The sequence below is a fragment of the Alosa alosa genome, chromosome 18, assembly GCF_017589495.1.
Source record: "Alosa alosa isolate M-15738 ecotype Scorff River chromosome 18, AALO_Geno_1.1, whole genome shotgun sequence".
Taxonomy (NCBI): Eukaryota; Metazoa; Chordata; class Actinopteri; order Clupeiformes; family Clupeidae; genus Alosa; species Alosa alosa.
This window is the reverse complement of record NC_063206.1, coordinates 19,947,288-19,957,287: the sequence shown is the minus strand read 5'-3', so window position 1 is coordinate 19,957,287 and position 10,000 is coordinate 19,947,288. Positions and strand designations below refer to the sequence as shown.

The 10,000-nt window shown below is 43.6% G+C and overlaps 1 protein-coding gene across 1 annotated transcript in view; it reads left to right on the top strand.

The window, feature by feature from the left end:
- The window catches only part of slc8a1b (solute carrier family 8 member 1b), a 96,561-nt gene that overhangs the window by 78,431 nt on the left and 8,130 nt on the right, over nucleotides 1-10,000 (top strand). The window contains exons 4-5 of the mRNA XM_048269450.1: nucleotides 7,544-7,686; nucleotides 8,306-8,405. Of these exons, the coding sequence (XP_048125407.1) occupies nucleotides 7,544-7,686; nucleotides 8,306-8,405 (243 nt within the window). The remainder of the gene's footprint in view (nucleotides 1-7,543; nucleotides 7,687-8,305; nucleotides 8,406-10,000) is intronic.

The following is a 10,000-nucleotide window of genomic DNA, read 5'->3' as shown; positions in this document are numbered from 1 at the left end:
ACAGTACAGGCAGAACAGACACTAGCTACATTTACATGGACGTTTTTATTCAATCTGCTAAAGATTAAAGATTTCAACCGAACTGTTTACATGAACGATAAATAATCCAATTGGTGTTTATTCTGCCTTTACATTAAACAAATATTTAATCATTTAGAAGTGCATAGTTGTATTGCTGCCATGGAAATTGGCCAAGCTAATATCACAGTGCTTCGTCTGAGAAGATGTAATTAGTAATGTAAAACGAAGGTTATGGTTATGGTTACGCTTTTGTCCAAAGCGGCATACAAATACAAAACAATATAATACTTCAATTTAACAGGGAACAAATTAAGATGTTGGTACTGTGTTGGTCAGACTATAATAAGGAGAATAGCAGGAATAAACAATGTCAATTCAAACAATAGCCTAACGAAATAAACAATGAAAATGAGAGAAAAAAGCAATAATAATGTCCATTCAATCAATAATATAAAAACAATAACATGGTAAGACTACATTAAGGAGAATATCAATAATAAACAACAATGTCAAATGAATCAACAGCCTAATGGAAATAAAACAATATTATACAAACCATAACGCAGAAAAAGCGCTTAATGAAAGTAGATGTAATAGGATTTTGAACTTGCACGTTTCACGCATTTTGGGATAAACAAGACCTTCGTCCACATCAACAGATGTTAGCATAATCAACACCCCAACTCTCCACTCCAAGCTTACTAGCCTACTACATGTTATGAGTCAGCTAAGACCGTCAAGCAATGAGCCAGCACACACAACCAAAGATCTTAGTACTCTAGAATCTTTACATATACGTTTGTTATGGGCACAGCAATCAACCAAACAAAATAACTACTGATTAGGCTAAGCTTTTTGGTCCATGCCAACATGACGACTAGAAACTAGACTAGAATGTTACAAGATCACAAAATGTGGCAAACAGACCCACTGCAATGGTATAGAAACTGGACTATTGGATAGCCAACTTCTGGAACATATTAAAAACACAAATTGCCGTTTTTAATATTAGAAATGCATGCATTCATAGCTAAATGCATTGGCCTCCTATTATGGAGTGAGGATTGTCTCAAAATGATTTAAATATATATAAAAGGATATATATATATATATATATACATACATTTATAAATATCCAAATACAAAATACAAATATAAAAATGTGACATACAAATAAATAAACAAATTTATATAAATAAACGTGTCTTTGTAAATAGCTGTTAACGTTAGCAGCTGTACGCTGACTAAATGGACTTATTTATACAGTCTATGAAATTAAAAACGGCACTACACATCGAAACCGATAATAAATCGTTCTGGCTAGTTGTTATTACCTATCCATTTAATCCAGTGTCTTCCATGTCGTTAATCCTGCTAGTCATAGACCACTTGACTGAACTGAACTAGGGAAAACAGTGTTGGAAAGATTCAGTTGCTATCAGTTTATAACAACACTGCCATCTGCTGGTTGTTCAGTGGAGGGTGTCTTCGCATTCAAATCTAGTGGTATTTATTTGTGGCTCTTGGTGTGCAGTAGGAATGTCTCAAAATTACGTCATTGACATAAAATCAAAAAGGAGATTCACAAAAGCAGATTCCACATACAAAGTCAAGCATATTTATTTTCAAATCTCGAAAATATATTTACAAAGACACGTTTATTTATATAAATTTGTTTATTTATTTGTATGTAAAATTTTTATATTTGTATTTTGTATTTGGATATTTATAAATGTATGTATATGTATATATATCCTTTTATATATATTTAAATCATTTTGAGACAATCCTCACTCCATATCCTATCAGCGTCACACTCACAGCATAGCCTCTATTTTCTCCCCTCGCTGTCCCTTCACGCAGTGTTTTTGCTTTGCTCTGTTCGCGGATGAAGTGAAGTCAGATTTTGTGACTTGCGTGTATATTCATCTAAACTGATTTATTCTCTATACATTAGTATGTCTTGGTAGCGGGTTGGTGGAGCGGGAATCTGCGGTGGTGTTGTCAAATCTTAGCTGGCAGGCTATACTGATCAGAGCTGAGTTTTTCCTGCCAGAGGGTCAAAACTCTATCTTTGTGACATAACTGCTACAGGGTACACCTGTGCAGAAAGAAGAAATGTACTCCAACAATCGGAGAACCTGTTTACATGGGTGGATTTTTTTCATCGGAACGGAATACACCACCTCTCTCGATCCGATTGAAAATGTAATCAGATTGGGCTGAATCCAATCGGTTGACGTGTTTCCATGAGGCATTTTTATTTCAATTGAGCCATTACTCCATTTGTAATCGGATTAAACATATCCATGTAAATGGAGTCAAGCCAAGAGAAAAGGTGAGACATAGCACAACAGAAGGCAAGTGTCAAACGAGTCCAACACATAGTACAGAAAAAAAACAGCACAGAACAAGACAGAGAGAGAGAGAGAGAGAGAGAGAGAGAGAGAGAGTGAGTACCATGTCAGACACAGAGGAAGCACAGCAAAGAAAGACAAATGTTAAATGATTCAAAGACAGAGAGCTCAGCAAAAAGCAAATACTCAGAGAGCAGGAAAAGATGAATATTTGGCCTTCTGCTTCCCTTCCCCCTTAAGACTCCATTTTGCGTTTTCTTTTTTCGTTCTTTTAGTATGTGACAAGGCCACACACACACACACACACTCACACACACTGTTGCAAGTCAGATGACAGGGGCACATATGCATTAACACACAGGCACACATTCACACACACACACACACACACACACACACACACACACACACACTAACTGGCCTGTGGAAAGCCCCGTGGGGAGCATGTTTCCCAGCCTGCCCCTGTCTGGGGGCCCTGTTTGATTGGCTGTGACAGCAGCTCATGTTGACTCGGACTGGTCCCCCCTCCCTCCCCTCTCATCCTCTGCTTTCTGTCCTCCCCTCCCTTGTCATCTGTCTTCCTGCCGGGATGCAGACACTGAGGTTTTCAACCCTTCTTACACACACACACACACACACACACACACACACACACACACACACACACACACACACACACACACTCTCTCTTGCTCTCTCTCTCTCTCTCTCTCTCTCTCTCTCTCTCTCTCTCTCTCTCTCTCACACACACACAAGCACACACACACATGCACACACGCACACAGAAACACACATTATACACTTGTACTATCACAGTTACTACTGCACTGTACTGTGCATGCTTTTGTTCCCTGGTGACTTTATCTTCCAACTCACATTGAGATGAGCACAGACCACTATTAGTCTCAAACATGGTGCACACACACACACACTCACACACACACACACACACACACACACACACACATTCACATAGTAACCGCGTGTGTAACTGACCGGTGGCTGCACCTGTCAGACAGGTTTACTTCATGAATCAGAGGCTTGTTAAACTGATGACTAATTACAGGCACTAATTAGCCATGCCACAGTAATAACACTGAACCAGAGTGCTCAAGCATGCTGACACACACACACACACACACACACACACACACACACACACACACACACACACACACACACACACACACACACACACACACACATACACTCCCTCAAATACGAACAAAAGTATAAACACATGCACACACATGCAAACAAAGTACTCACTACACATACACATACTCACTTTATCACACAAACACTAACACACACACACACATGCAAACAAAGACAAACAAAGGCAATACTAACAAAATGATAAAACACATGCACACAATAATCTCTTTCTCTCTTTCTTTCTCTCTCCCTCTCACTATTTCTGTATCACTCACTCACAAATTATGAAGTTAATGAGATGAAACATATCACACCATCAACGAGAGGAGGAAGAGGAAAGCAGAGGAGAGGTGAGAGAAGAGAGGAAGAGGAGAGCAGAGGAGAGGTGAGAGAAGAAAAGAAGAGGAGAGCAGAGGAGAGGAGAGAGAAGAGAGGAAGAGGAGAGGAGAGGAGAGGAGGAGGGAAAGAGGAAAGCAGAGGAGAGGTGAGAGAAGAGAGGAAGAGGAGAGGAGAGGAGAGGAGAGGAGAGGAGAGGAGAGGAGGGAAAGAGGAAAGCAGAGGAGAGGTGAGGAGAAGAAAAGAAGAGGAGAGCAGAGGAGAGGAGAGAGGAGAGGAAGAGGAGAGGAGAGGAGAGGAGAGGAGGGAAAGAGGAAAGCAGAGGAGAGGAGGAGAAGAAAAGAAGAGGAGAGCAGAGGAGAGGAGAGAGAAGAGAGGAAGAGGAGAGGAGAGGAGAGGAGGGAAAGAGGAAAGCAGAGGAGAGGTGAGAGAAGAGAGGAAGAGGAGAGGTGAGGAGAAGAGAGGAAGAGAGTGGAGGAGAGGAGAGCAGAGGGGCAGCGTGCTGTTTTCATGCTTCCTCTCGTTTTGTCACACTTAAAAGTGTTTAGATGTTCCCTCTCTCTCTCTCTCCCTCTCTTGCTCCCTCTCTCTCTGTGAGAGCTGATGACAGGAGTGTGGGTAGGCTCTTACAGCCAACAGGCGTCTGACTGGAGCACGCTCCACAGAGAGAGAGAGAGAGAGAGAGAGAGAGTGAGAGAATGCAAGAGGGAAAGGATGAGAGAAAGAGGGAACAAGAGCAAGAGAAAAAAGGAACAGCAAACTGAACAGAAGAGCGGCTGTAGACACACAGGCAGCTGGAGAACGCTGGGTCAACACACCTGGATCACAATTACACAGGAGGAGGAAAGGGGCACGTAGAGAGGGGGTATGGGGGAGCAGCATGACTACCCCAACATGAGCCTCAGTGTGTGTGTGTGTTTGATGCTCATTTGAGTAGGCCGAAGGTAATTAGTGATGGTGATTGGCTCTGTCACACACACACACACACACACACACACACACACACACACACACACACAGAGACACACACTCTCTGCCAGAGAGCTCAGAGCTGTGCATCCAGAGAGCCATAGCCATGCTGATTTAGACAAGACAAAATAGATGGGAAAAGAGCAGAGAGAGGATACTCGTCTCCCTCAGTCCTGATTTAAGCTGCTCGGTTCAGAGTGTGTGTGTGTGTGTGTGTGTGTGTTTATTTGTGTGGTGGCTCACCATACCCAGAGAGCCATCCATAACACAAAATTCATTCCCACTGTGGAAGCAATCTGAGATAATGTATCCCATAAAATTCCCATTTCACCTGTGCTATATTCCCATTTCATTCCATGCCATTCCCATTTCACAATTTACCATTTCCCCTTTCGTTCTGTACTGTGGGGGAGTGATTCATGGTGTGTTTGGTCTCTTTTTGTCACTCTCTCTCTCTCTCTCTCTCTCTCTCTCTCTCTCTCTCTTTCTGTTTGTGGGCTCTATCTTGCACTTTAGCGCAATTGACTTTGCGCATATCGCTTTGTGGGCGGATCTTGGGCGCTGTTTCTATTTTACCTGCGGCATAATGACTTGCGCCCGACGCAAATCTAAAATGGGGTGGTCTGTAGTAGCTACATTACTCATGGGTGTGGTTTGGGCGTAACATGCAATAAACCAATCAGAGCGTCATCTCACATTCCGCTTTAACAACAGGCACGCTTGTTCCATAGCGGATTGCTATTATGATGGCCCGGTTGCCAGGGCGCAGCCGGAACAGTTCACAGCGCTATAGTCAGTTGGGAACAGTTTGCTATTGATTTTTCCTCTTGACAAAATGTAATACAGAAATGTCACTTTCCGATGTTTTGGGATTACTCTCACTGAATCACGAGGTTATGAATGCATCGTCATATTTTTGCAATATAATCCAACATTACCTCATTATATAGACAATGCAGATCTGTCAGATAAGCTCTCCTCTCCCGTGCTGCTGCTGGGGCATTTGGGTTAAATGGCATCGGCATGCAGTTCAACATCACGTCTCATTAAGTCCTCTAATATTTCCTAATTTATGTCATCAACACATCCGTGATTTGTGGAAATGTGTTCGCTAGATTTATACCTGTTTTTTCACATCGGACACCACACTGATTTCCCTCGTGTAGCAATATTTGTCCTTGTAATTATGTATGGTTTGGAGAAATGGGAACTGCGTCGTATAGATGAGAGGAGCAAAGTGCATTGCTCAACACAGGCGCCCAAGCAAGCGCTCTTGCAGGCGTAAGCTACGGCTGTACCTTACCAACAGGCAACTCAACAATGATAAACAGTTTCCAAGTTGACCTAACTTTCCAACTCTGCACAGTATCCCATTAACTGCATGACAGTAGGCTATTTACAATATTTATTTTATGTAAAGTAGAGTTTAAAAGAGTTTAAAGTAGAGTTACTTTTGTATGCACGCACAACTTTTGTTTGAGCAGGAGAGAGAATAACAATGAATGGACGCAGCAACTACAGAAATTGTAGCCAAGGCTACTTGCTGCTTTCTTTCACTATCTATGGCTGCTGGTTAACAGCACATAATAAGCTGATTTAAGCGAATTCACAAACTCAAGACTTCAAGGCCATCATGGGTATAAAACGATTTTTGAAAACAACGAAAGGATGGAGGGAACATAGCAAAGTTTGGAGTTATTTCAGATGGGCTACAACAAGGTAGGCAAAATTGTGGTGCTTGTCAAAACCTTAGCGCAACTGGAATAATGCTTATAGGCTGATGTTAAAGCGCACACGATGTTTAAAGCCTTACACAACAGTAAATTGGAACAAAACTAAAGGTAACTTTAGCCTTTATAGGGCTGTATAAAGTTGTCCAAATTAATAGGTCGTAATTAGGCGTTGTTGTTGTAAATATATTGCATGTAGATGTACTATATAGGCTACTAAATTTTTAGTTGACCAATGCAATTAACAAAACCGGAAACGGACAAATATTATCAAGGCTTTGAATGTTTCCATCTGTGCACAGGGTGTCTGTAGATCGGTGTGCATAGCATTCATTTCTGCAGGCCTGTGGCCATGCATGTACCATTAAAATAGCATCTGAATTTGTGCCACTGACTTTGAGGTTCCTGGTTTGTGGCGGAATTGTTTTCTGAAACTGCAAAATATCAACAGGGACCATTTTACGGAACCGCCCTCTCTTTTAAGCTGAAACGCCCGTGCATATATCGTAATACCTGTGGAGGGAAAAGTATACAAAGTCAATTGCGCTGGTGTGCAAGATAGAGCCCTGTGTGTGTGTGTGTGCGTGTGTGTGTGTGTGTGTGTGTTTGTGTATGTTTGTGTGCATACAGCCCGTTTATGTGAGCAGGGGAGGGGGATCTGATCTTTGAACAATTGTACATTCTGCCCATGTTCTACCGACACACATTCAAGACCCAATAAAATGAAAGGGTTAATAGCGTCACAACTGGGGTAAAGGACAGTGTTTATTTGAGTGTGTGTGTGCGTGTGTGCGTGTGCTTGCGTGCACGTGTGTGTTTGTTTGTTTGTTTCTCTGTGTAAATGAGTGGTGTGGCCGTTCTCCTTCTCATTCCTCCTCATTCTCATCTCCTTTCCTGGTTACCTTGGGGGAGGTGGGGTTGCTGAATGCTACGACAGTGTGTTCTGAGATGCTGATTGGTTGTGCTCTGCAGAGGAGGCTGAGCCAGAGCAGGAAGAGGCGGAGCTACTGACAGGGGAGGAAGAGGAAGAGAGACGCATCGCTGAGATGGGAAGGCCCATGCTGGGAGACCACGTCAAGCTGGAGGTCATCATCGAGGAGTCCTATGAGTTCAAGGTTTGTGCATGTGTGTGTGTATACGTGTGTATTTGTGTGTATACATGTGTATGTGTGTCTGTGTGTGCACCTGTATAGATAATTAATCGGTGCATGGAGGTATATGCTGTATATGTCCGCATCAGTCTGTGTGTGTGTGTGTGTGTGTGTGTGTTTGAGTCAGTAAATGCGTGAGCTCCCATTTTCCTCTCCTCCCACCCACACACACTCCAACCTGACACAGACGTCAGATGGATTCACATTCCAGACGGACAGACACACACTGTGGACCACTCAACACACATCCTTCAAACCCACACACACTCCAGTGGCCAGAGATGGATGATCCAAGGCCTGTACAGTCCTGTGTCCTGCACTGTCTGAAGTGTGTGTGTGTGTGTGTGTGTGTGTGTGTGTGTGGGTTTGACTGCGTGCGAGCATGTGTGTATCAATTGTGTCTAATCATACTTGTTAATGAGTACTAAAATGGACCTTCTCTCCACCTATTCATAATCACCCTCACCCTCTCTCCCTCCCTCTCTCTCTCTCTCTCTCTCACCCTCTCCCTCTCACCCTATCTCTCTCTCTCTTACCCTCTCTCTCGCTCTCTCTCTCTCTCTCTCTCTCTCCCTCTCTGCAGAATACAGTGGATAAATTGATAAAGAAAACAAATCTGGCACTGCTTGTGGGCACCAACAGCTGGAGAGATCAGTTCATCGAGGCCATCACAGTCAGCGCTGGTGAGTACAGAGAGAGGAGAGGAGAAGAGAGAGTTCCCTTTTAATGCTTTTACACGAGTGCCGAGAACCACAAAGGACGGTTGCATTTTGCAGAGGCTCTCCATTCAGAACGCTGCACATTAGCTCCCCCTAGTGTCAATGTCTTGTAACCACAGGATGAAGTGTGGCCACAGGGTCCAGCTCCACGGCTCAACACAGTGAAAATATCATTGAGTTATTCGGCCATGCTCCATATTTTAGCCCCACTTGTCCTCCACCCCCACCACACACACACACACACACACACACACACACACACACACACACACACACCTCCGACCCCTCATCCTATGGAAACCGATAGAAGTGTTCCTGTGGGCTTCACGCACTGAACCCAAAATAGACCTCTCTTTTTCAGGAACTCACAGTTCCAGTTCCACCCGCCACCCCGTCACACTCCATTAGGCTCGTAAGTGCCTGTGCATGATGCATATCCTCGCCAGGCTCGTATACAGTGCAGGGCTCAGGGAGGGGGCAGAGCTATGGAGTGAGGAATAAAAGAGCATTTTGTCCTTATGAGGCGAGCTATGTCAAAGACGTCTGATCATGCCTCAGTGTCTGTTTATTTAGTGCACACTGATTGTGTGTGCGTGTGTGTGTGTGTGTGTGTGTGTGTGTGTGTGTGTGTGTGTGTGTGTGTGTGTGTGTGTGTGTGTGTATGTGTGTGTGTGTGTCTATGCTCTATGCTGGAGCAAATAGATTATCCTTGACCTTTTTTTTTTCCAAGCACACACACACGCCTTGTGTGAGTATGTGTGTGTTTATATGCACATCCACAAAGAGAAAAATAATACTGTGTGTGCATGCATGCAAGAGAGTAGATATAGTGAAATGAGTTAGAGAGAGAGAGAGAGAGAGAACTGGAGAAAGCAATGCAAAAGAAATGTCTTGAGGTAGAGACAGTGAGGGGGAAACTCATGAATGAGAAGAGGAGAAGGGGAGAGTGTGGGTAGAGGAGGGTGTGTGTGTGTGTGGGGTTATGAGCTGTGGCTCCCCTAAGCAAAGCAGTAGCTCCTCTACTTGACATGCAGAGAAGCTCCCTACATTACTGCTGAGGTGGAACTTTAGCAAGCCAGTGAGGACAGAGGGAGAGCCAGCAGAAATGGACGGAGGGAGGGAGGGAGAGAGAGAGTGATGGAGAGAGAGAGAGGGAGGGAGGGAGAGGGATGGAGAGAGTGATCGAGAGAGAGCGTAGAAAGAATCAGCAAAAAAAGCTTCCCGCTGATATGAATTCTTAATCAAATGTATATAATGCATTAGACAGAATCCTGTTGTCTGATTCAGATGCAGTTTCTTATCCACCTGCACCAGCTAAATGGTATGACGAGGTTGGGCTGGAAAGACATTTATATCCTGTCCTCTCTCTGTCTCTCTCTGTCTCTCTCTGTCTCTCTCTGTCTCTTTTTCTCTCTCTGTCTCTCTCTGTCTCTCTCTCTCTCTCTATGTCTCTCTCTCTCTCTCTTTCTCTCTCTGTCTCTCTTTTTCTCTCTCTGTCTCTCTCTCTCTTTCTCCCCATGTGTTTTCCTCTCCCACTCTCTTTCTCTCACTTTCTATCT